Here is a 27734-nt window from a genome sequence, read left to right on the forward strand (position 1 = left end):
ATACTTGCTTTAAAGCCCATTATTGTTACAGATAAAGCCAATAACTGAGAAAGGAATTCCTTTAACTTCTGAAAGAGGGAAAGATTCCAAAGGCATGGGAAAAAACCTTTACATTTTAAAAGTAACTAGAATATTAATAATTAATGTTGACTTAAACTCACTCTCTCTTACACACACACACACACACACACACACACACACACACACCCCTCCTTCAACGATGGAACAGACCTAACTTCTTGATGATCCTCTGAAATGAGGGAAGGCACACAACAAGGAGACCTATGCTTGAGAATAGTGTTTGCCACCATCCTGGGAAAAACTGCAGCATCACATCATAACATCAAAATCAACAAAATATTGGTTGTGTTGTATTATGGCTAATATTGTATAGGTTCCACCAATCCCAGGAATACAACAAAGCCTCAAAAAAGAGATCAGTGAATAATCATGAATTATGGCCATCTAGGTCCACTGGGAAAAAAAAATAGAGAAAGAATCTCTGTAGAAACTATAACAGATGATTAAATGGTCTACCTATAGAACTTGTCGATCAGGATATTATCTAAAACAATGAGCAGAACCTCACAACTAAACAAAGGAGAGAGAAAAACGATTTGAATGAAGTATCTCAACTAAACAAGAGCCCTTTTTAAAACAAGTAATCTGTTGATGTTGTATGGTGATGAGTCACAGGTTGTATTTATCAATCAAGTGTGTAATAAAAGTAGTATCCAAAGCATGTTATGAAAAGATATATAGGCAAAAAAGAGGACTTATCATTTGACAAATGCAAAGGTAACTATTAGATAGTTTGGGTATTTTATGCAATGTCAAGAGAATTGAAAAATATTAACTGACTGCTGGGTGCACCTACTGTGATGAATATATGGGATGACATAAAGATCACATAGCATGAGAAAGCATAAAAGGGTCATAAACTTCATTATGAAAATCTACCTTGATCCTTTAGAAAAATTAGACCTTACTAAAAATTAAGATTTTTATTCTGAAAATCAAAAAAAGCAAAACTTTCTAAGAAAAAAAAATTTAAGTAGTAGATGAATTTGATGACTTCAACACTGTCAAGTAATTCATTTCTGTTATGACAAAAACTATTGAGAAAGGCATCATTTTAAGTAATTATTTTATTTCTGACCTTTGGGATTATTGTATGAAATTCTAACAGGTATCAGATGCTTCTTAAGTTTTCTTTTTACACTAAGATAACCCACTTTTTTTTTAGATTTTTTTCAAGGCAATGGGGTTAAGTGGCTTGCCCAAGGCCACACAGCTAGGTAATTTAGTGTCTGAGGTTGGATTTGAACTCAGGTCTGCCTGACTCCAGGGCCGGTGTTCTATCCACTGCACCACCTAGCCACCCCCTCAATCACTTTTACAATGGGAACCAATTATATTGATTCCAATTAATTTTTTTCCAGCTAAATTCATGGACTCACTGAAAGCTATCCATGCATCCCATCACTTCTGAGGTACATAAAAAAAGGGATGTTTTTGATAGCAAAGTTGGAACTCTGTAAAGCATGAGTAATATAATGTGTACAAATAAATATGCAGGTTATATTTCTTTCATTGTTTTGTAATATGTAATCATTTTGTTCCTTAATTTTAAAATTTTTAAATAATTTTAATGAAGTTTTGGCTTCTAAATTCTATCCTTTTCCTCTAAATAAGTGAAGTTGATAAAAATTTCATAAACAAGCTAGTGATTTCACCTTGCAGATCTGGTACATGATGACTGAACAATGACCATAAGCAAAAAAGACAATTGTAAAGATAGTTGTCATTTTATGCCAACATATTACGAATGAGGTAGAGAAATTATATGAAGTCCTTGTCATTTAGTGATTTTAATAACAAAAGTGGACACAAAGGAAATAGTAAGACATGGTTCAAAATTAAGATATGTAACAGCAAGTTATTCATACACATAGACTATGGCTACTTAAGAGTATGTCTTTTTTTTTAAATTTAAGGCAATGGGGTTAAGTGACTTACCCAATGTCATGCAGCTAGGCAATTGTGTCTGAGGCAGAATTTGAACTCAGGTCCTCCTGACTACAGGGCTGGTGCTCTAACCACTGTGCAACCTAGCTGTCCCAAGTCAGTATTTGTCAAGCTTTCCATCAGTGTATTAACAGGATGAAAAAGAATACTTTCTACAGGAATTGGACCCATAAAATCCCTGCCTTAATAGATTTGTTGGGGAGAATGGAGACTGACTGACCTATAGGGGCAGGTCACAGGTCACACCTAATTGTTCTCTGAAGCTGTCTAAAAGTATACTATTTTAAGGCTCTGGTAACAGGAAAATTAAGATCATGGTTCACTATACAATCCACGAAGACAAAATCCAAAGATTCTGGAGAAGTAACTGAGGGTGGAACAATAGGCCTTAGAAAAAGTAACTTCTTAAGACAATAGCCAGTAACCTAAACATTGGCATCCAGAATCTGGACTACTATGTAGTACTAAGAAGCATAAAACAGGATGTATTGGGGCCTAACAGTTTCAGCAAAGAGGAAGTTAATGACTAGTTTTGGCAGCAGAACAGCATTATTTTCAGCAAAGACCCAGTTTTCTATTAAAAAGTCAATAAAAATGATCTAAATGTGGCCCATGGGTTGCATGCAGCCTATTAGGATTTTATGCAGCCTGCCTGTGGGTTTTAATTTTCATGAGTGAAAAAATCAAGTAATACTTTCCATGTAATGCGTTTTAGATTTCTTAATCCCATCATCAATAATCTTGTTGATGTTAATTTTCTTGGTTGTTTTAAAGCAGTATTACAGATGAAACATAACACATGGAATTTTCAATCTGTGGGATGTGTTCCATCTGTTCAATGCAGACTAGTCAGTATGCACCTACCTTTATATTGTTATGTTTGTTGCTTTCTGTTTGTTTTTATCCTTCACCCCTTCACTTGTCATATTGATGACGTGAGTTCCCCCCATTTTCTGTTTTTGTTTTTGCAAGGCAATGGGGTTAAGTGGCTTGCCCAAGGCCACACAGCTAGGTAATTATTAAATGTCTGAGGCCAGATTTGAACTCAGGTACTCCTGACTCCAGGGCTGGTGATCTGTCCACTGTGCCAACCTAGCTGCCCTGTTGATTTTGAGTTCCCCCATTTTCTAAGAAGTTAAAAGTACCCTATGACTTTTTGTAGTGCTTGCTAAAACTGAGTAAGACTACTAATTAATTATTGTATTAGTGTACTGTATTTTTTATTTTGGGTGTGGCACTCAAATAATTTTTTATTTTAATGTGGCCCTAAGATAACCTAAAGTTGGACAGTCCTGATCAAAGTTATTTTTTAAGTCAGAAGGTTCTGGACATGGAAAACACTGGCAAAGAAAAAAAATTGCCAGTTTTAGAAGAGTGGAAAAAAAAAGATCATTGGTTATTTCTAAAAATTCTATGTGTACAGTCAGATCAATTACAGAAAATTTAAAAACTGACACCAAATTAGATTAAAATGGAAAGACTATGTACAACCAAACAGCTTCAACCTAAAAAGTATCAATAAACTGTTAGAAACAGAAATGGCTGAAATGACTAAAACTGTAACTTGAGATATTTAATCAATATAAAACTACTGACACAAAGATGAGGGTAAGAGTCTAGATTTTTTGTTCAGAAAATATAGTGCTTCTTGTTGATAAGAGAAATGAGATCTAAGAGAAGTAAAACATTAAGGTAATGGAGAATGAAAAATTATGAGCAATACTATTTTTTGGGGGGGGAGGCAATGGGGTCAAGTGACTTGCTCAAGGTCACACCACTAGGCAATTATTAAGTGTTTGAAGCCAGATTTGAACTCAGGTTTTCCTGACTCCAGTGCAGGTGCTCTCTCCACTGTGCCACCTAGCCACTCCAATTGTGTCTTCTTGAATATGCAGTCCTATTTTCCTAGGGAACATGGGATGCAAACTATGTATAGTCAACATACTTGTCTTCCAGAACTAAAAGACTGTTATAAATTAAAGAGAGTATTTAACTATATCTAGGGTGCCTCAACAATACCCCCCACACCCCCAGTTAGGATTCCATCCTTTGATATATGAAATTATCAAGACACCACCTTACCAAAAGGTGACTTAAGAAGATATCTACTCACCTAAATACCTATTTAAGCTTGAAAAAAAAACAACCTTTATAGTCTATGCACAGAAGGTATCCATCATGAAAATAAAGAATCAGGCAGGTCTTCATTAAATGATTGTCTGGTTGACTGTATTTTAGCAGTCTTATAAGAACCTGTTGTGTTTTTATCCTGACTGATTACGCCTCCAAAAATGACTCAGCAGAACAAAACTGAAGCCTTAAAATGCATCACAAAGATAATTGTGTTCAACTCTATTTTGATCAACAGCAAATCAAGTGTAGAAAAGGTTAACACATGTTCACCAATGGTGTTTACCCCTGTCATGAAAGAGAGATAGTGGAACAGACATGGTTAAATTCTCCAGATGTTTCTTTTTATTTGAAATATCCTGATTAAGCAATTAGAAAACTAAAGAACCTCTACATTGATAACCATAGTCATTTGCAATTTGCAGTCATAGGCAAACAACAGAAAGGCTGAAGAATGAGTTTCTCTCAACTCACCACATAGAGCTTCCAAGCATTTCCTCATTTTCCACATGGCTGAACTACTTTGCTGCTTCTCCATTAAAAGCTGGTATAAGGCATCTCCCCACCCCCACTGCTTCCTGCTTTTTAGCTTCCTTTTGGGTGTTGTCTGACCCCATATAATTATAAGCTCCAACAACAGTATGGATGACCTTTTTCCATTTTATATCCTGAGTATTCAGCACAGTGCCTGCCACACAGCAGCTGCTTAACAATGTTATGGTTATTGGGATTATATATTATTATGGATTAGAGTTTGTCAAATTAAGTCTATTAATATTTCCTATTTTGGATAGTAGTCACACATGGACAACTGGCTCAGAACTGAATAGGACTAAGTCAGGAGGTTGAACATTTGGAAAATATTTCAACATTGTCAAGAATTTAATTCTTCTTGGCCTCCAGAAGTCCACCTTTTAAAAAAGTGTTGCTTGTCAATCATGGAATTGACTGATAATAGAATAAAAAAGGGTTGGTAACCTAAGAAGTTACATGGTTGGTATAAGCAGACTAAAGTATATTCTGGTGTTCTATCTCGTGGTCTCAAAATACCTTAAAAAGCCTAGCAGACATTGATCAGAAGATGAGGTAAGCTGTTCAGGTAGTGAATACAAAGGTGGTTCATTTCAATTTATATAATGGTATTATTTTATAAATATGAAAAGAGTCAAAGGAAGGCTAGCAATACGTTTGGTAGGTCTGTGGAGGATTATTATAGATTAGATATAAATAATGGTAGATAATAGTCACAAGATTAGAAGTACAGATGGATGGTGAGTGCTTCCATGCTCCCTGTGCTTCTTTTTATGTGCTGACTCATCCCAATAGATTGTGATTCTTCAGAACAGGAGTTGTCTTTTGTCTTTATTTTCTCTGCTCTTATTAGTTGGCATATACTGTTGTTTAATAAATGTTTACTGACTGGTGTACTGGTGCTAATTTAGGGATTTATGAAGCCAAATTGGTTTCTTTCTCTGTGTGCAGGTATGTGAATATTTAATTTTAAAGATTAAATTTCCAAAGTAGAATTTCATAAAAATGCTTGGGACATCATATGAATTTGAATAAATCACATATTAAAACTTGTCCCCTCTCATTCCTTTGGAATCACCAAATACAAGAAACTAGGAGACTAAGTATTAGAGTGAGTTGAGTGCTGAGCTCAAATTTAGCCTCAGTCTCAGCTTACTAAAAAAATGAGGCAATAATAGTACCTACCTTCCCAGGGTTGTTGTGAGGTTCTTGTTTGTAAAGCACTGTGCAAACCAAAAAAATCCTACTTAAAATCTTATTGTTATTATTTGAGGCAGCTGGTGACAAAATGGAAAGATTACTGAACCCAAGTCAGTAGTTGTGCCTCTTTGTGACCTCATTTGGGGTTTTGGGGGCAAATACTGGAGTGGTTTGCCATTTCCTTCTCTGGCTCATTTTACAGGTGAGGAAACTGAGGTAAAAAGGTTAAATGAGTTGCCCAGAGTCACATAACTAGTTAAATGTCTGAGGTCATATTTGTACTCAGGAAAAGGAGTCTTTTTAACTCCAGTCTCAGTCTTTTATCCATTGCTTTACCTTGCCACCCCAAATTATCTCAGACATTGGCCAAATGTGTCAGGCAAGACACTTGAATTGAAATAGTTTCAGACACTAGTTATTTGACATCAAAGGCTTTAACTTCTGTCTGCCTCGGTTTCCTCAAGTGTAAAATGGGGATAATAATACTTATCACCTCCTAGGATTGTTGTTAAAAAGAGTAATATTTCACATTGTAGGTGCTATATAAATATTCTTATTCCCTTTCATTCATCTCACTAACTGTATCATGGAAGTCTTGCACACCCTTCTTTATCTACTAATTTAATTATGATCAACATAGAGATGCCATCCTAAAGCATTAGCTATTGTAATAATGCTAACCTGGTATGATTTTAATATTTCAATAGGACTCAGTTTATGGGCAACATATGCTTTCTCAGATCTACTTATTCATCCCTAACCTCTAACTCTTTAGAATGGCATTTCCCACTATTGAGACATCTTGAACTGGCTATCACAAGGACATCTTAAACTCAACATGTCCAAAACTGAATTCCCATCCCCACCTCCATTTTCTTCTCTTCGTGACTTCCCGATTACTGTCAAAGATAGGTTTATAATCTAGGTGTTACCTCATTCAAGCTGTTGCCAAGCTGCCTTGGTACAGTCCCTCTTCAATCCACATCTGGATTATTGCAATAATCTGCTACTCAGTCTGCCTCAAGTCTGTCCTCATTACATTCCATGCTGGATCTTCCAAAAATCTATCCCCTTCTCCCAAATTCTGTAAATTCTAGGAGTTCCCCATGATCTCCAGAATCAAAAATGAACTTTTCTGCATGGTGTTCGAAGCCTTTTCCAACCCTAGCCCTTTTTCCAGTCTTCTTTACTTACCTTTGGATCTAGTGACCTTCAGTGAATCTCCTTGCTGTTCCTCACAAGTTTCTCCCAACTCCATTCATTGTCCTTGGCTGTCCTTCATTTCCATCTCCTGCCCTCCCTGACTTCTTTCAAATACCAGTTAAAATCCCACAGGAGACATTTCTGACCCCCCCCCCTTAACAAACCTTCTTTTATATATCAAATTTGAGATAGATATTTTCAGGTTGTTTCCCCCATGAGACTCCTTGAGAGTGTGTTATGGAGGAGCAGGGACTGCCTTGTGCCTTTATTTGCATATCCCAAAGTATAATGCCTGGCATGCTATAGACACTTAAAAATAATTTTTGACTGCTTTTACTCAGATCTTGTTTTTAAGGGTAATACATGGAGATGTATATATTTGAAAGCATTACTTTATCTTTACCTATTTACATTGTTCATAAATAGTTTTATTTAATTTTATTCAGTTAAAGAATTATTTAATTTAGAAACACCTACCCTCCTTTTCGATCGTCTAGGTCTTTCGGAAGTATTTGTTTCGTTACTGTCTTTAGTTTTTATTATATGTTTTTTAATGCTTTTGCTACTGTTTTTAAGACTTTGCGTGATCCTTTTACCTAAAAGAAGAAATATTCTTATTAAACAAAAATGGATATTTATATTAAAGGTGAATTCCCAGATTTAACTTTTTCCTCACCATTGTGCAAAAGCACAAAATTTACTCATTTATTATTTTACTAATTATTTAATTCTTCTAAGAATGCCTAAAAGGTAGAAAAATGTAACACTTTAAACAGATAGGGAATTTCAAAGTTTCACAAACACATAAATTACTGTCCCAGTCAATTCACCCACCCCCCCATCCTGAGGGGTTAATCAATTATCTTTAGGAAACTACTATTGCATTTTTATAATGGACATAATATTACAACAAAAGACAGTAAGATCTATAGCATAGACATTTCCTTCAGTAATACTGAGATCTCAATTCCTTTATACATCTTGGTCAAAAAATAAAAATAAAATAAAAATTGTAACTTATGATACTTTAGGCTTCTCCAAACTCACTTAAGGTGATCTCACATGAGATCATCATTATATTTTTATCAAAATATTTATCAAAACATTGTACTTAGAAATTCTTACTGCAATTTGGGTTCTACTGGTAAAGGTTTCAAGAACTCAAGGTCACTTTCACACCATAATAAAAATAATCAGGAAGTAAATTAGTAGAGAAATGGAAAATTTTCAAAAGGATTATTGCAAAAACAATTATTAAGCTTAATTACTTTCTACAGATTTAAAGTGAATAAAATTTTTTCAATGTCATAGGATGGAAAAAAATGAAGGAACCATGTCAGAGTAGAAGAAAAAGCACAATACTAAGTACTAGGTGTCAGGAAACCTGGACTTGAAGTTCTACTGATTTGGGCTATATTTTTTTTTCCTGTAAAATAATGGAATAAGATGTTCTCTAAGGTCTCTTCTAGTTCTGAAATTTTATGATTATATTAGAAAATAATACTCACTTCCTTGACTCATTTCTATTCTTGTTTCATCAAAATCTTGGTGATGTGAGTTCTCAAATTTATTTTGTGACAAAGATAAGAGAGTTTGATGAGACCTAAATAAGATAAAATGTTGAATCTTATGGAAGGTTTCTGCATAAGATATAAGTAAAATTATACTTTCCCTCCTCTTCAAGGTATTGACTCAAGCATTTATTATGTTTGTTGAGCCTTGTTATCTACCAGGGTCAATGCTGTTGCTGTCATGTCTTCCTCCCTTTCTCTTTCTTACAACCCCTTCCTTGCTAGGTTCTCTGTGGCTTCCAAGACCTTAATATTACTAGTAACTGAAACTTTTTTTTAGTTTTTTTTTTTGCAAGGCAATGGGTCTAAGTGGCTTGCCCAAGGCCACATAGCTAGGTAATTATTATGTGTCTGAGGTGGGATTTGAACTCAGGTCCTCCAGACTCCAGGACCGGTGCTTTATCTACTGCGCCACCTAGCCACCCCAATAAACTTATTCTTGATAACTCAAATATTTAAATTAATAGCAAATTCAAGAAATCTACAATATATACTTACTCCCATTAACATTCAGGAAGTCTTTTTTTCCTCAACAAATATTTCTTGTACTCAAAGATTATTTCAACAAATTTGCTAACTGTTGTTGCCCAAATAAACCTTCCTCTAGTCCCTGAACTAGACAACTCTGGGCCACTGCAATAATTTCCTTCTTCCTCATTCCACTATAGAACTCTATCACTTGGCTCCTTTGGGCCAGTACCAATACAATGCCTCTCTCCAAGTTCTTGAAACATAGGTGGGGTAGAAAACATTTTGAGGAAATGGGAAGAATCAAAAGCATCACAGCAAAGTACAGAATTGCTATAGAATAAAATGACTGATTTTGAGGTGTGGGTAATAAGTTGTCTCTTACAATAAAAAAAAGTTCCAAAAAATGTTTTGAGTGGAGGCACAATAATATAAAAAAGACACAGAGACTTTTATGGGGATTAATTTAAAGCTAATATTCATTTAAAAATTGTCATATAATAGCAAAAAAGTCCCAACACTCACAAGTAATGTTATAATCCATTGCTAAAATGCAATGGATAAAATGTATGATTAAAATGAAAGGATTTTGAATTATATAGATTTACAATCTAAATTAGTGTAGCATCTTTTAAATTTGTTAAAATTCAAGTAAAGGCTCTAAGGCTTCTTTCTTGACATTATAAAGCAACACTATAGTAAAGGAAGAAAGCATGAAAAAATTAGGAATAAACAAATGTTGTTTCATACATAGAGGCAGGCTTTTTTTTTTAAATGTATCATAGCCCTAGGTAACAATGCCAAAGAAGAGATTTATTCTTTTCAACTCAGGAAAGCTAAAAGATTTTGCTTCAAAAGAATCAGAAAGACTAACAATTTGATCTGATGCTTATGACTGTATTGAAGAAAAAATAAATCAATGATAAAACTTTAATGAATGGACCATTCATGAAAATCTATCAAGTGGCCCCAAGCCTACCCAAATCTTCTCAGAGATATATATATATATATATATATATATATGTATATGTATATGTATGTGTATATATATATCTATGACAAATTGGACATAATCTCAGAGGAAAGGCACTAAGATAAGGAGGACCAGGAAAGGATTTTTATCAAGGACAGGATTTTAACTGGAACTTGAAGAAAATCATAAGGCAGAGATGAAGGAAGAGAGTTCCAGGTATGGGGGGACAGACAGCTGGGTGAAGATGTATAACATTGGTAGATGGGAGTGTCTTGTGCAAGGAATAGCAAGGAGGCTACTGTCACTGGACCAGAATAGTTATCTCTGGTGGTGGTGGGGGTGGAGGGGAAGAGAAGGAGAATAAGCTTGAAAAAGATTACAAAGGTAGAAGGGGTCAGATTATGAAACACTTAAAATTTTTTCTAGATTTTTGATACAGAAGAGACAACGGAGAACTACTAGTTAACTGAATGTGGATGTGGGATGCAAATGGGCATGGTTAGACTAATACTGGAACAAGATCAACTTAATAGCTGAATGGAAGATGGGTTTGCAGTGGACTCTACAAGGTGGAGAAATACCAGCAATCTATTACAATATTCTAGTTACTATGCTACTGTTTAATAAATTAATATTTCAGAAAGCTTTATGCTAATTTAGTGTTAGTATAGTTTTTTAAATATTGTGGTTTTCATCATTTCTATAAAAATCACATCAGAACCTTCTCTGAATCCTATAATTCTAAAGTGCTGAAAAAAACCCTAACATTGTATCTAGTTCAATTTCCTACCCAATATAAGACTTCATTTGACAACATGACCAAGCTAATTTCTTAACTACTTCCAGTAATCAAATCTTATGATATAATTTAATGAATTTTGGAAATTATGACAACCTATTAAAATCACATTCATTCTCTTAGTTTTAGTTTTTCCCTTCTTCTCCTAATTAGGAGGAGAAATGATATAGTGGACACAAAGTACCAAATCTTGATTAGGGAAGCCTGAGTAGGCTTCAAATCCTCAATAGATTATTTACATATTCAACTGTAAATTGAGCACATTATTTAATACTATCTATCTCACAGTTACTATTTAGGCTGTTTTAGAAGTTTAAAATCTAAATAAACAAGTTATTATTATTTTATTATTGCTTAAAAAAAAATCACACTGTGTTACTTACCATATTGTATTTAATGTAGGGCCTAGGACCAACTTGGTTCATTCAATGATTTTGAAATTAAACAACAGAAAAATGTAATTTCACTTTACCTGGTTACAGATGTAGATGATGAACCCGCAGATTGCCCTTTTGCATTCTGATTTTCACTAAATTTTAAAGAAAAAGAATCAAGAAATTAAAAGCTATTCATAATACTCTTCACTTGGGTAGTCGATTTTTCTTGGTGTGCCCACCGGAATTACTAAACAGATTTAGGTTTTTTTAATTTTTTTTTGCAAGACAATGGGGTTAAGTGGCTTGCCTAAGGCCACACAGCTATGTAATTATTAAATATCTGAGGCTGGATTTGAAGTCAGGTCCTCCTGACTCCAGGGCTGGTGCTCTATCCACTGCGCTACCTAGCCACCCCTAAACAGAAAATATTTATGATAAAAATCCTAATATAACATAACTTATTATTTAGATTTACTGATGAGTAAATAAATACCATCTCAAAAGAACAAACCAAATACAGCACTAGGGATATGGTCTGAATTCATACTTCTTTAGATTATTACCTCTTATGACTCGGTTATATTCTTTTCATTCATCATTTGTTTATACATTCCCCAAACTCAAGTCCCTATTTTTATGTTCAATTCTTTGTTCCCAGGTTTTGAATCCTTTAAAATTGGGCTCCGCTATACCTAGTTAACCTTCTTTTGAACTACTTTTTAGTATACACCTTGTCTCCCTGTCAAGGAAATTTTAACATAGAAGGACTTTTCTTTATCTCCTTGCAATTATGTTCATTCATATAAAGTCCAAAATTCATTTCTTCTTTGATTATCTGACAAAGAGTAAAGGCTATGTTTTGTTCTTGAAGTCTTTCTAGAAAGAATCTCTGGCCAATACTTGGTTCAGAGCAGGTACTTACTAAATGTTATTGAACTGAATTTAATGAAGGATTGATTATTAATCTAGGAGGAAAATAAAGCTGAAAGAAATATCCAACATACACAATAGAACTGATATTCAATAACACAAAGTTGATAGGTTAAAGCTATCAAAAGTTACTTTGAGTATAGATATAGTTAAAAAACCAATTCATGTAAAAAAGACTCCACAAGTAAGTCAAGGCCCAAAAGAATATGTGTGTGTGTGTGTGTGTGTGTGTGTGTGTGTGTGTGTGTGTGTGTGTGTATAAATCAACATTCACAGCAGAAAGTTTTTGGTAGGAAAAAAAGGACAAATAGGAATCTATGAAATCAAAATATGTTGAAGAAATCAAAACACATAATCCTAATGGGATAACACAGTGCTTTAAGAAATAATGGAAGAGAAATTCAGAGAAAACACAATGATAAAAGATTTGTATGAATTGTGAAATCCAAGAATACACACAATGAGTACAATAATGGAAATGAAAAGAACTAATTACTGATTTCTTGTGAAAATAAAATGACCAGTTTTGCTCTCTTAATTATTAGAGAAACTCAAGACAAGTTCCAAGAGAACATATGATAAAATATACCCAGCTCTTTCTAGTGGAGATGGAGTAGGAAAGACATGGAACATTTTATACTCTATCAAATAAAGACTCTTTTCAATTTTGCTCAACAGCATTTTTTTAAATGAAAGGGATGTTATACCTGTGCACATATATGTCAGGAAATGATGTGTTTAAAGTCATAGTCAATAAAACTTTTTTATAAGACCATGTAGTTATAATGAATCTTAAGACTGAAGAGTGAACAGTGTGCTGATGAGATGTTTTTTCATAAGTGTTTTTAAGGGACAGAAGGAAAAATAGAAGCAGAGAAAATAACAAGGGAAAGTAATCACAGAAGATGATGAAGAGACACCTATAACCCCAAGGGAGGAAAGGTCTACAATGTAAACACCTAGAGAAGTCAAGGAAAAGGTACAACAATAACAATCGCCATAACACAGACTTTACCTTCTTTGGGAAACTTTCAGCAGGAAGGTGGTGAAGCAAGTCAGATATTAAGGGTAATGAAAGGTCTATAAAGTGTTGAAGAATAAAAGGCAGCAAGTATAGTTTATTTTTTCTAAGATCATGGCAAGGAATGGGAGGATAAGAACTTGTAGCACGATAAGAGAAAAGGAATTTTTTTTGTTTTTGTTTCTATGGGGATAAGGCTATATGTAGGCAAAAGCAAAAGATTCAATGGAATTATAAGAGAATGAAGATGAATATAATAAATAAGGATGACTGAAAGAGCAAAGAAGCTGTTAATATGACAATAGGTAAATTTGCTTAGAGTATAAAAAGAAAGGTTTCAGATGAGTCAAAAATTACGGAAAGAATTACTTTGGTCTCAAGTTTGATGAATATAGGATTCAGTAAATACATAGCCAATAAAAATGAAAATATAGGTGAGTGGATAGAAGGATGAAATAAATTTATCAACATTTTTAATTTCTTTATAAGTATATCAAATAATAGATTTACAAACCTATTCTCTCCTTCACTGCTTCTGCTTTCAATAAAGGGATGAAAAATTTCTTCATCTTTTTTGCTTTCCACTACTTTTAAGGCTGCCTACAAAAAAAAGAAATGTTAAATAAAATCAAAGAACATTTAAAAAAATCTCAGATAATTTTTTTATTTAAGTCACAATGCTTAATTAAGTATTAACAAATGAAATTTCTTTTATATATATTTAATTTTTCCAAATTACACATAAAAATAATTTTTAACAAAAGAAATGAAAGACATTGGAAAGAAGTTATGTGATAATTAGAGTGGAAGATTCAGACACCTATCTATTTCAGGTTCTGCCATGGTCCTTTACTACTTTAATGTTTAATGTTCATATAATTTCTTTGTAGAATAATGAGACAGAAAACTCTAGGAAAAGTTAAAGGTATATCTTGAACCAACTTGCTGGTATATATGTATCATGTACCACCTTCTGATTGAAATGGATCATGAAAGCAATCATTTTATAGATGCAACATTTTAGATTAATTTACATATCCTGCTTCAGCAATAGAGTTAATCTACTATCTCTGGAAAAAAAACAGAGAAGTTTATCATTATCAGGCTGACCAACAGGTAATGAATTCTCTATCAATAAGCAGTCATGAAACCTGTAACTAGTCGTAGTAAACAGATCTAGAAGCTAATGATGTACATTACAAAAAGGGTAATTTAAATTTAAGTTTTCTGCAAGAGGAAAAACTTTCTTACAATTAGAATTATCCAAAAGATAGTTCTGCCTCAAGAGGTAGGATTGGAAGACAATCTCAAAAAGCTCATGGTGAAAAATGTTATCTGCTTCCAGAGAAAGAACTGATATTGTCTGAATACAAATGGAAATATAATGCTTTTCACTTTTTTGTTTAAATTTTCTTGTACAAAATACGGAAATGTTTAACATAATTGTACAGTATAAACTATTATATCAGATTGTTTATATCTCATGAAGCGGGGAGGGAAGAGAAGGCAAGATAGATTTAGAACTCAAAACTTAAAAGAAAAGTGTTAAAAATTGTTTTTACAAGTAGTTGAAGAAAATAAATTATTTAAAAAAGAATGTTAAAACATTTTAAATTCAATTGTGAAATATTCAATGAAATTAAAAAGAGATAGTGGATTTCTCTCCTTCCAAGGGAGAAGATATCTTCAAGAAATGAGTATGTTGCACTATGGATTCTGAAGGTAGAGTATATATTTGACAATATAGCCGCTGAAGCATCTCCTAATTCTGAATGTCAGAAAATTGGGTCTAACATGATAATGTGAAATTTAAAAGGGACAAAGAAATGAAGATTTGTTTGATTAAAGCTGATTAAAGTGAACAGAACTCAGATAATGTTGTTTACAGTAGTAAATTCATAATGGAAAAAAACTTTGGACCAGGACACTAATATACTGTTGGAGCTGTGAACTGACCCAACCATTCTGGAGAACAATTTGAAATTATTGGACTACAAAGGACACTATAAAACTGTCCATACTCTTTGATCCAACAATACCACTTATTTATCAAAGAGATCTTATAAAAAAAGAGAAAAAGAGCCACATGTACAAAAATATTTACGGCACCTCTTTTTGTAGTGGCAAAGAACTGGAAACTGAGGGGATGCCCATCAACTGAAGAATGGTTCAATAAATTGTGGTATATGAATGTGATGTACGCAGATTTCAGAAAAATTTGCAAAGACTTACATGAATTAATGCTGAGTAAAGTAAGCAAACCAGGAGAACATTGTACACATTAACAACAACATTGTGATGATTAATTATGATAGCCATAGCTCTTAGCAGTTCAATGAGCTAAAGATAATTCTTAAAAGACTTGTGATAGAAAATGCCATCCACATTCAGAGAAAAAATTATGGAGTTTGAATGCAGACTAAAAAATCCACTGTGTTTACTTTTGAAAATTGGTTTTGTTTTTTCCTTCTCATGGTTTCCTTCCCTCTTTTGTTATGCATCTTCTTTCCTAACATGACCAATATAGAAATATTAAACATGATTGCAAACATAAAACTTTTTTCAGAGAAGAAGGGAAGGAGGCAGGAAAATGTGACACTTGAAAACTTACAAAAACAATGTTGAAAATTAACTTTACAAGTAAAATGGGTAATAAATTTGTGTTGCATAATGAACAAAATATATTTTTAAATATGGATTTGTTTACTTATTTGCTATAAGGACCATGTTTTTCTTTTTTGAGGGGGGTAGAGTTTAGGAGTAGGGGGAGGTAGACTAAATCATATAATAATAACAACAATAACAATAGCTACAGCAACAGCAATAATAATGATAGCTAGTATTCATACAGAATTTTAAGATTTGCAAAATGTTTTCCAAATGCCTCATCTGAGGAATTGTAATAAGTTCTGGCCCAGAAATTTTCAACTTCTCTCCAGAAGGCCGAATGAGGTAAGGAATTATAAAGATCCAAATGTAATCTTCAAGTAAGGAAAATCTTAAAAATTAGAGCTGTTATTCTTAGCAATACAATGATCCAAAACAATATCAAAGGACTCCTGATAATAAATGTTATCTACCTCCAGAGAAAGGAAATGATGGAGATTCAGACTATGCAAATCAAAGCATACTGAATTTTTTCACTTTCTGTGTATTTCTTAGTGTTCTGGCTCCCTCCCCCTCCAGTCTCTGTCTTCTTTCACAACATAGCTAATATGACAATATTTTGTATTACTTAATAATCTATATTAAATTGCTTACTGTCTCAGGGTGACAATCATGAGGGAAGGAGAAAATTAGGAACTCACTGGTATAGTCTTTAAAACGAAAATACATGCTATATTGATATTCATTTGATGAAACCAAAAGACAAAAAAGTTAGGTAGATCCTCTGGAGAAATCTATGAAGAACATGATCAAAAATCACATAGTATGATACGGAATAGTTAAGTTATGTCTATTGTGAATGTGGCCCTGAAGCAAACAATCTTTTATTCTGAGTTGCCAACATTTTCCTGAACAAATCGGGAAGCTCAGAACACGTCAATGATGAAAGCCCTCTGAGCTGACATAATTTGCAACTCTCATTCCTAATAGAACTCTGTGTATTTTTAAAGTCAGTCAGTTATAAAACTCGCTCCAGTCAGTCTAGCTCGGATTGATAAAAATGTGCAGCTGGAACCTTTTTAGATAAGGGGAACATCCTATCTTCAAGGTCCAGTATTTTCCAAGTACGAAGAGGTGAAGGGCTGATGCTCCTTCTGCTTCCTCTTACTCTCCCCCTCCCACTTTTGTCCCTTTCTCCTCCCATCAGGGAGGGAACTGGTCCTTTTTTTTCCCAAGCCACCCAATTTTTGCTCTAACCTTAAAATTATCCAAGACTTTGTCTGTGTTGATGGCTTCATTTGTGCCCTTTGAAGAAGGGACCTAGAACGCATGTTTTTCTATTATATCTCATAAATAAAAAAAAAGCCACTACTCGAAATTTTTGGAGGCATGACAGCTGGTTGACCCAATCTATAGTGATGGAAGGAATAAACACATTGATGCTAAGTAGAGAAATATAAAACCTAACTTAAGGAACTAGCCTTATTATGATATAGAACAGATATAGCTACAGTGGTTAAGTATTAGACAACTTGCAACTTAGTGACTGCTCAATAATTTGATCTATATCAAATAAACTACAATACTTTAGTTATGACATTATAAATCTATACATGCATTCTAACTTTGTAGAAATGGATATTTATATTTCCTCATACATGGTTTTAAAGAGTCATAAATATTGTTGAAAAATCATAACAGTCCTAACATGACACTTATACGTGAAACATTGTGAAACATGGCTGAAAGGCAAAAAAAGATTAAATGACAATGAAACGTTCTGTCTAGAGTATCAGACAAGTAAGTCAGTTACACTTGTAAGATTTTTCTTTTGTGTATCTGTTTTTGTTTTTGCTATTTTTATTTATTAAAATTTAAGTTGGGTTTTCAAATATTTAAAAAAATCAGGGTTTGTCTTCCTAGTCTCATTAACATTGATAAAACACACACAAAAACACATTTTGAAGACTAATATTAAAACTTCATACACACCTTCATTAGAAAGCTCGATGATTTTTCAGTTAATACCTGATTAGCATAAATCTTGACTCTGTCCATCATACATTTATATGTGAAGCGTTGAAAAAAAGGATGGTATGGATCTTTATTACTGATTAACATCAACAACTTCATTTTTAGAGGCTAAAGAAAAGATAAAGAGTACCAATTGACAAAATATACTATTTTGCAATTTTTTCATAAAAATGCCTTATATGTATGGATGCAGTTCTAATGAAAAAAATTTTATTGGTCATTAATATGAAAAGTATTGTACAGCTTTGTTAAGTTTCCAGGTCAAAACAGGTTCAAAGGTGTTGTAATAAACATTTACACAAGTAAAAGCATTTAAAACTACTTTGCAATTTTTAACACTTAATATATATATCTATATATCTATATATCTATATATCTATCTATATATCTATATATATATATATATCTATATAGTCAAAATTAGTATACAATATTGTACCATGTTATTGCATTCCCCAAATGTGGCCTGACACTTTATATTTCCTGTCTAGAATACCCTTCCATTCCCACCCCCCCATATAAGAAATCTCATTTAAGGTCTACCTTAAATCACACTTCTTTGCCTGCCATACTCACAGTAATCTCTTCTTCTAAAGGACCACAATACTTCTTGCCTGCAAGTTTGAGCCTTAGTATATATCACCTTGTACTATTAACATTTTCACATGTCTCATCTCTTCAACTGAAGGGTCATCTTTTAAAAAATCATTATGCCCAATTCTTCATTTTACACAAGAGGAAATGGCTACCAATAATGCTAAAAGCTAAGTTGTCTGTGATCATAAAATTATCATGTGGTAGAGGCAGATTGTTGATCCTCCTCCATTATTTTAATAAGAACCAGCCAGTTATCTTACCCATGACCTTAAATAAACCTCTCTTTGATGCCAGTGTTTTAAGTCAGATTCTGTTCTAGTTTTTAAAGACTGCAATAGCATTGCTTACCCTATTACCAACTACTTAAGAGAGCATATGCTGCTAAAATGTAGATCACTAACAGTAATGGGCTTCTTTCCCTCCAACCTCTGAAATTATACTATTCAAACCCTTGAACCAGTTCTTGAGGATATATAAAGTGAGGGGAAGTGACTTCCTTCTGAAGCAGCACATTTCCATTTTTGAAAAAAGTTCTGGCAGCAAATTTTTTTAATTGAGCTAAAATCTGACTTTCTGCAATTTCTACCCATTGTTTAATAATTCTGACAATTAAGACCAAGCAGATCAAAGGTTAACCCATCTCCATATAAAAGCCCTTGAACCTAGTTATTCCACACCTCCTTTCTATCACTTGCTAAGGACTATCAGTTCCTTCAAATGATCCTCACATCTAAGACTTTTGTTGTGGCAGATGTTACCTTCTTCAATGTCATTCAGTTAACATCCTTACCCAAAAACATGACACCAAAACTGAATACAATACTCTAGATTTTATATGAACAGATTTGTTTTCCACTTAAACTAAAAGCATTCTTTTGTATTTTAACTGCAAGAAATTTAGATTATACAGTTATAAATTAAACTATGTATCATAGATGTGGGTTTTCTGTGGTTACAAGTCTTTATTGATGTAGTACCTCATGAAACTAAACCCAAAACTAGTTGCTGGAGAGGAGGGAGTTTGGTATAATTGAAAGAACAGTCATTAAGGAATGAAAAAACCTAGATTCAAAGCTCAACTATGCAATCACCTGTGTGACTTCAGGCAAATTATTCAGTTTTTCTGTGTTTCAGTTTTCTCATTTGTAAAATGAGTTGGCTAGACTAGAAGTTCTAAATCCTGGGCTATTATATATGTTATCAAATGCTATTCGCAAGTAGTATTTTAGATTATCCTACTAGGATTGATGACCTTAACTGGCTAACGAGGTTACTTCACAAGTAACCAGAAAGTATAATGTGATTTTCCTAAAGCATAGATCTGAACATGTCACTCCCAAAGTCTATCAACTCAATGGTTTCCTGTTACCTAAAAGACTCAAAGTAGAATCCTTTGTTGGCACAGAGGCAACAAGGCAGAACAATGGATGGAACATGGACCTAGAGTCAGGAGAACCCAAATTCAAATCCATACTTATAATTTATGTCAATGTGACCATGGGTGAGTAAAAAGTAGGCATTTAACTAATCCTTTCCTCCAAAGCTTTTTACAATTTGGTTCTGTTAACCTTCATTACTGATCTACTTGATCTCTATGCTCCAGACAAAATGGCTAGCTATCTTGACCCCCATGCCTAGTGGAATGCTCTGTCTACTTATCTTTGTTTCTAGGTTCCTCTTTCAAAACTGCTCAAATCTCACCTCCCTGAAGCTCTTCAGGAGAGGGGGCCAAAATCTTGAGTTCAAATCCCACCAAGGATATTTATTAGTTATAACAATCACTTAAGTTTTCTAATTTCCCAAGATCCCTCCAGCTCTAAACCTTTGTTCTTACACTCTGAGAATTGTTGTCTTGTTGCTTTTTCCAGTCAAATCTAACTCTGGAATTTTCTTGGCCAACACACTGGATTGGATTGCTATTTCCTTTTCCAGATCATTTAATAGATGAGGAAACTGAGGAAAAGAGGGTTAAGTGATATACCTAGGGTAACAAAGATGCTAGTAAGCATCTGAGGTCATATTTAAACTCAGGAAGATGAGTCCTCCTGACTTCAGGTTCAGTAGCTACACTTATTGTGGGTATAGAGAAACAGGTTTCTCTAATATAATGGAAAGTGCCTGGAAAGCAGGGAATAATTTTTGCCTTTCTTTGCAAAGCACTTAATAAGAATTTATTCATGAGCCTTCTTCACAAGTAGTAGCCTTAGGAATTAGACATAGGTCTTAGGACTTATAGGTAGTGCCTTCTCTACTCTATCATAGTGCTTCTTTTCATAAAAATGACTTAATTTGTTAATACAAGTAACCAAATAGCTCTCATAAAACTTTGGATATGTTAATATTGAGTAAGTTATTTCCTATATCTCTCTAAGATAAATATATCTTTAAGCAATTTTCTAGTTTATTTTCTTCATTCTGTGTATACAACCTCATATAAAGTCTTAAAAGGTCATCTGACTTATTTGCAAATATTTTATCTGATCACAAGAAAACAATTATCTACCAGGAAGAATATTTAAAAATGAATCCATAAGAAAATATTCTCATACAAGATAAAAACAACAAGAATTAACATAAGAGTATGTAAATAATAACTCTCATTCAGGGTCTTCCAAGCAACAAGATTCTTTTCTGTGGTAGATAACAACTGGAAGCCTGGGGACTGCCCATCAAAAGGCAAATGATGAACAAATTATGGTACATAAATGCAATTCATATTATTGATCTAAAAGAATGAAAATGGTCTTAGAGAAAACTGGCAATATCTGTATGAATTGTTGCAAAATGAAGTGAGAAAAATCAGGAGAACAATTTAAATAAAAAGAATTAAAAACCTGTAAAAGACTTAAAAATCCTGTCAATGTATTGAACAACAATGATTCCAGAGAATGGGAATGCCTTTTGAAAGAGAGATGATCAACTTAAGTTACAGAATTTATTTAACATACATTTTTGAACAAAGTCGATGTAAAAATTTCTTTTGCATGACTATACACATTTGCTATTTCATTTTTGTTTTACTTTTAGTTTTGGTAGAGGTGAGAAATGAAATGCCTGATAAATGGAAAAAGACAGGAGGAACCAAAGCACTTTGAACAAAAGAGAAATCAAAATCATAAAAGTTAAGAGTGAATTTAGATTAAGAAATCAAAAGTTTTCAATTTCAGAGTTTTAAAAGAGTAAAGAAAATAAAAACTTAAAAAATAAAAACGTGATAAACTGGAAGAACTCAATTTCTTAAGAACAAAAGATTTGAAAAACACAAATATTCAACAAGAGAAAATTATGACACAAGAAGGAAGAAAAAGTCAGCAACATTCAAAAAAAATATATTAACTCTATACTAGATTAAACTATCTGACCCAAATAAAGATACTCAGATGTGCAAAGTTAAGTTAACAATTCAAGATGTTCCAGAGGAACACAATGACTTAACAAGAACTGAATACCACAAAGCAGTCCCAAACTTCAGGATCCAACAGAGCACCATCAAAAAAAAAAAATCTAATGATCACCAAAAATTCTAATACTTCAAATTTGACTGCAGATAGATAGTAAAATAACAATAAACCTGAAGTAGTTACTTTATCATCCTCTGTGTCTCCAAATATTCTTTCAAAGACTCCTTCTGCTTCTTTATAGCTTGCTTTCTCCATGCAAACTGCTACAGCCTAAAATAATATAACAAAGTTAAATATAGTAGCAAATGTTCAATTTTCTAAAAGTAATAGTCTTTCCTGACATTTGAAAAACTGTACATTTTATATAACTTTATAAAAAATTTAGATAAGAAATAATTTGAAGAAATTGATTTGAAAAAGCCTAAAATTTACTTTGAGTAAATTTCTATTTAATGAATGGTCAAATCAAGCTCAATTTGTGCTCAATGAATTTTGCAGTTGGAATGGACATCAGAACTTATGAAATTTACAATAATCAAGACAAATGGTTTTTCCATTTCCCTTTGAAGACTCATTAACAAGAAATTTTTTAGTTCATTTTCTCTTAAATTTAACTTAAGTGTGCCTCCATATATCTTTAACTCACTGGAGCCCTTATTCTGCCTATCAGGACCAGTAAAAAAAAAAAAGCCCTGATAGTTCCCCCATATTAAAGTCAATCTACTACTTTTATACATTTAGTATCCTATCCAGCATTTGAAAAAAACTGTGGCATGTGAAAGAAAATTCTTGTTATGCAAACTAGAATCTTTAACAGCAATTCTACTTCTGAATATTATGTAAATTATACACAATTTTGTTGTTTATGGACAAAGCTGATTCTAATGTAACTGGGAATATCACTACCTCACCATCTCTATCCTGTTTATACAGGATTTACCTTTCCATTAACAAAAAAGCATTTTAAAAAAAGAAACAGGAATTTTTTTGCCACTCTGGGAGCTTTTAAGAAATTTTATTTCCTCTTTCCAGTGTCTTACTTCACTATTGCTCATTCACAATGGCACTTACCACTACTTCTTGAAATCAGTGAAAAAAAACTTTTCAGTTATATTTGTTAGAAGTGTGAAACATTTGTATATGTCCTAAAATTCAAACTTGTATCCTACAATGATTTATCTTGAACTTATAGCCTTTACTAGTCTGCATTTAAAATGGTTACTTTGTATAATGACTTTTTTTTGTTTGGTGTAAACAATGAAGCATAATCTGTTTTCAGTATTTATTATACCCAATCACAAACCTAATAGGTTTTTCTTTTTTTTGCAGGATTGATGACCCCAATAATAAATTGTATATATTTTAAGGAAATTGTCTAACCGTTGGCAGAGAGCTCTAAAGTTAAATAAATTCCTAAAAGTGTAACTGTCTTATTTCCATTATGTTCATGAAATTTTATTTATTTGTTTATTTATTTTATGCAGGGCAATGGGGTTAAGTGACTTGCCCAAAGTCACACAGCTAAGAAGTATGTGTCTGAGGTCAAATTTGAACTTGGGTCCTCCTGACTCCAGGTGCTCTATCTACTGTGCCATCTAACTGCCCCAACAATTTTCAAAAAAAGATTCCAAGAACATATCTATTTTCATTATCTATGTGAAAAAACAGGGCATTAGGTAAAATACAAAGACCTGAATTTCAAGTAAATCACGGATTTGGTCATGAAGTATTTCTTTTTCCTTTCTAATTTTATTCCAGATGATTAAGGCTGATTCCAATGGAGTAAGTCGTGCATCACTTTCAAACTGGGCATCTTAAAAAAAAAAGCAAAAGAACATGGTAATTTTGGAAGTTAGAACAAAAACCAACCAAAACTTTATTGTCACAAGCTTATTTAATTTAGCAATGTGGTAAAATTGTTTGTTTTGACAATTTCCATTTTAAAATCAAATTTTTAAATGGAAAAACCTGTTTTACTTAATGAAAGGTTTTTTTTGGAAATAGAGACTATGTTAAGTTGTAATGAATTCATGCAATACCAGAAGTTAATTAAGTTTATTAGGTTAAAACTGATTTCAACAAACCTCAAAGGATGATCTTAAAAATCTTTTTTGCTGTACTGACAAAAACACTGTAGTGTTACATATCCTCTGATACTGTGTAATTCTGGCTTCCCTGAGAGGAGAGGAAGAAGAGAGAAAAATCTGAGCCAAATATAGAGAAAAATCTAAATGTGAATTGGAAGTACTTGAGGATAATTTGAAGGAGAGAGAATGATATGATTGATCTAAAGGAGAAGGGCTCAATCCAAAGGAAGAAAAGAATTAAAGACTAAATGAGAACCTAAAGACAACTATAAAGAAGAGTAAAAGGAAAATTAAGATGACAAAGAAATGCAGAAAAATTAAGTAAAATAAATTACTAAATTAGTAAGTAAAATAGATTGGTAGAAAAAAGAACTTAGTTAATGAATGTGGCAGACAAGATAAGTTTTAAGAGGCTTATGAGGTGTGTAAAGAACTACAGATAGAACTCAAAAACAAGGCCAACAATAACAATCATTGGAGAACAGGGAGAATAATAATAGTGACTTGCATTTGAGGAAGAGATGTTTATAATTCTGCCACAGTCATGCCATTGTTATATATCATTCAAGAGTAGGCTTGTTGTCTTTCTAGAAGAAAAAGTAGAAGATACTTCTAGGGAACCACACATGGTCCCCAGGGACAGACAACTGTGCCTTGGAGGAAAAAAAAAAGTGGAAGTGGGGGAGCAATGTGAGACTCAAATGAGATAACACAAAATGTTTTTCAAATCTTAAAGAGTTATAAATAAATATCATTGTTATATGTTTGAATTAAATAAAGAGGGGCAGCTAGGTGATACAGTGGATAGAGCACTGGCTCTGATTAAAATTCAACCCCAGACACTTACCAGCTATATGACCCTCAGCAAGTCACTTAACCTCAACTGCTTCTCCCCCCCCCCCAAAGAAAAAGAGAAAGATTAATTTCCTTCCCAGTTAAGTTCACATACCCCCTGAAGTTTATCCACAGACCCTTTTGGGATCTATGGCTCTCAGATTAAATATGGAGAAAAAAAGAACTTAAGTTAAAGAGGGGAAATTATCCTTTGTCAAATTCAAGAACAGAAGACTATCGCACAAAGATGGGAAGGATAACTTATTCTTTAAGGAATAAGAACCTATCCAGAAGAGAAGAACAACTATTTGCCAACCTCAAAACAGATAAATTTGCTGTTCCCCTAGAGCACATACTCATGATATAACAGGGAAACCTCTAAATAGCTATCAAAATGAATGACAACTTTCCATTTTTGGCAATCTGTCTGTGCATAAGTAACAATGCCAGAAAGGATCTGGACAGTATTGTAGAAACTTTACAGAACTGGATAAAATGACAAAATTTATTTGAAGAAACAAAAGACCTAACACAAACAAAACAAAAAAGAGTAGGAGTGAGAGAATAGCACTTCCAGACTTCTAACTATTATACCACAATAGCAAGAATCAGGTAGTCAGTGGAACAGATTAAATAAGAATCAGAAGAATCAGAAATAACTGAAATCAGAAGGATTCAATAAATCCTAAATATAATATATAAGGATAATGAAAGAAGGCAATCAAATTAAGTTTGGAGAGTTTATAAAAGAGCAGGGACACTAACACTAATAATAATAATGGAGCTGTGAACTGGAACAACCATTCTGGAATGCATGATGGAATTGTGCAAAGAAAGCAAATAAATATCCATATCCACAAATGGTATCTCTAGGTCAAACCTAGAGATTTCATTGGTAGGAGGTTTACCCACCAATGAGGTAAAAAGAAAGGCCCTCTATATATACCTAGCTATACACTGAAGCATTTTTGGGGGGTAATAGTAAAAAACTTGCAAAGTATTTGCTTATCAGCTGAGTAACACTGAAATAAGTTTTGAAATATCAAAGTAGAAGATTATGGTGCTATAAGATTTATATGAATATAAAAAAAGTATAGGAAGACCTGAATATAGATAAATCTTCTTTGAATGGATACAAAGTGAAGTAAGCAATACCTCAGAAAGCAATAAGAACATTCACTACAACAATCAAGAAGGAACAAATCAATCAAAACTGAATACCTGGGACACATTTAGGTGGGTAGTAGATAAGAGTGGCTACCTGTAGTCAAGAAAATGAGTTCAAATCCTGTCTCAAATACTTACTACATGTGTGACCTTTCAAGCTTAGTTTCTTCATTTACAAAAATGGGGATAAATAATAGCACCCATACCGCAGATTTGTTGTGAGAATCAAATGAGATAACATTTGATAACATAAAAAGTGCTTTGCAAACCTTCTAGGGTGCTATATTTTGTTAACCTCTACTACCGAAGTTTTGTTTTTCAGGAAAACAATAAAAATGAGTATGCTGGTTTCAGAAATAAATAGAAGAAGGCTAGATTGTCTTCAGAAAACTGTTAAAACTCCTTTAATGACTTCAAGTTTCTCCAAGAAAAAAGGTTAACTTCTTTAATCTTAACATCCTATTGCTGTTGCTGGGCACAGTAGTCTTTGAATTATTGTAAATGACAACCACATAGAGGACAAAGAAAAGATACATGGTAGTGTTGAGACTTCAATATGAAAGGAAGTTCAAAAGCACAAGAGTAAAAGGTATGAAGGAAATGTTTTTAAGGAAAATGCATGGTGAAGGTTAAGGATGACAGAAATATTGCCTGGAATGATCCCCAAAATATTAGGGGGGAATAAGGAAATCTTTCAGATTGTAAAGTCAATTTTAGGAGAATTTTAATCTTCGGGAACAAATATTTCTGCATGAATCTGATATGAAAACTGAAATCAACATTATCAATGCTATCTGAGTATCTGGGTTGACTAAAAAATTGATATATACAGAAAAATCACTAATAAATTCAAATTTCAAAAGAGACATACACACACACTCTGAAAGGACATGTAAACATGAGATAATTCTTGTAAGAGAATAAAGGTAGGAGTGCTAAAGTGCAGAATGTGCTCACAAAGCTTAATAAGGCTAAGGATGAAAAAAAGTTTTGTAACCATACTGTGAGAAAGTGAATTCAAGAAGGAAGAAAAGCCATAAGGGTAAGATTAACTATCAATATACAGAAGGAACAGTTATTCAATTTGTATTTTATTTCTGTTTCAGCTGCTAAAGAGAATGCTCTTTGCACTGGAAAGGACAGAACAAGCAGGAAGTTGAGTGAGTGACTCGATAATTCAGGGGAAAAGAACCTAGCTGAATAGTTTGGGAATTGGAGATCTAGAAGAGGCAATAAAAATGGAAGAGAAAAGGTTTCATTTTCAGAAATGCACAAAACACACTACAAATTTAGAGTGACGAGCTATACTTTAATTCTTGGCAAAATTCTAGACAGTTTTATTAGAGAGAAATGAAATTTGATGCCAAGATTTCTAGATTACTTGGGAAAAACAACAGAAACTGCAATAAAAAAATACTTTGTTGACAAATTAAATATTCATCATCACAGGATTCCTCAAGTCAAAGAGGACTGTATTCTGAGTGAGTAAAGTTTGAGAATGACTCTAACTAGTTATTATTTGATTCCATAGACAACCAATTAAAAATGACATCAAGTAAACAATGAGTTTTAGTAGGCAATTTCATTTTTTAGTGATTTTCAGTGTTTTTAATCCAACACCTTCCAATTATCCTCATGAGAAAAATTTTCAGTACATATTGATGTCAGGTATCTTAAGAAACTCAAAGGGCTTGATGGGTCATATTTTTTATTCTAAACTATAGTTACCAACATAATTTTAAAACTTTTCTCCTATGCCCCTTTTGTCATTAAAGT

General features: G+C 33.1%; 1 protein-coding gene across 1 annotated transcript in view; it reads right to left on the reverse strand.

Moving 5' to 3' along the window:
• TERF1 (telomeric repeat binding factor 1) overlaps nucleotides 1-27734 on the reverse strand; it is a 36775-nt gene that overhangs the window by 1296 nt on the left and 7745 nt on the right. The window contains exons 3-9 of the mRNA XM_074204123.1: nucleotides 23562-23683; nucleotides 22054-22140; nucleotides 17831-17980; nucleotides 13746-13831; nucleotides 11376-11432; nucleotides 8601-8695; nucleotides 7570-7688 (exon numbers count right to left, since the gene is read on the reverse strand). Of these exons, the coding sequence (XP_074060224.1) occupies nucleotides 7570-7688; nucleotides 8601-8695; nucleotides 11376-11432; nucleotides 13746-13831; nucleotides 17831-17980; nucleotides 22054-22140; nucleotides 23562-23683 (716 nt within the window). The remainder of the gene's footprint in view (nucleotides 1-7569; nucleotides 7689-8600; nucleotides 8696-11375; nucleotides 11433-13745; nucleotides 13832-17830; nucleotides 17981-22053; nucleotides 22141-23561; nucleotides 23684-27734) is intronic.

The sequence above is a fragment of the Macrotis lagotis genome, chromosome X (assembly GCF_037893015.1).
Source record: "Macrotis lagotis isolate mMagLag1 chromosome X, bilby.v1.9.chrom.fasta, whole genome shotgun sequence".
NCBI lineage: Eukaryota > Metazoa > Chordata > Mammalia > Peramelemorphia > Peramelidae > Macrotis > Macrotis lagotis.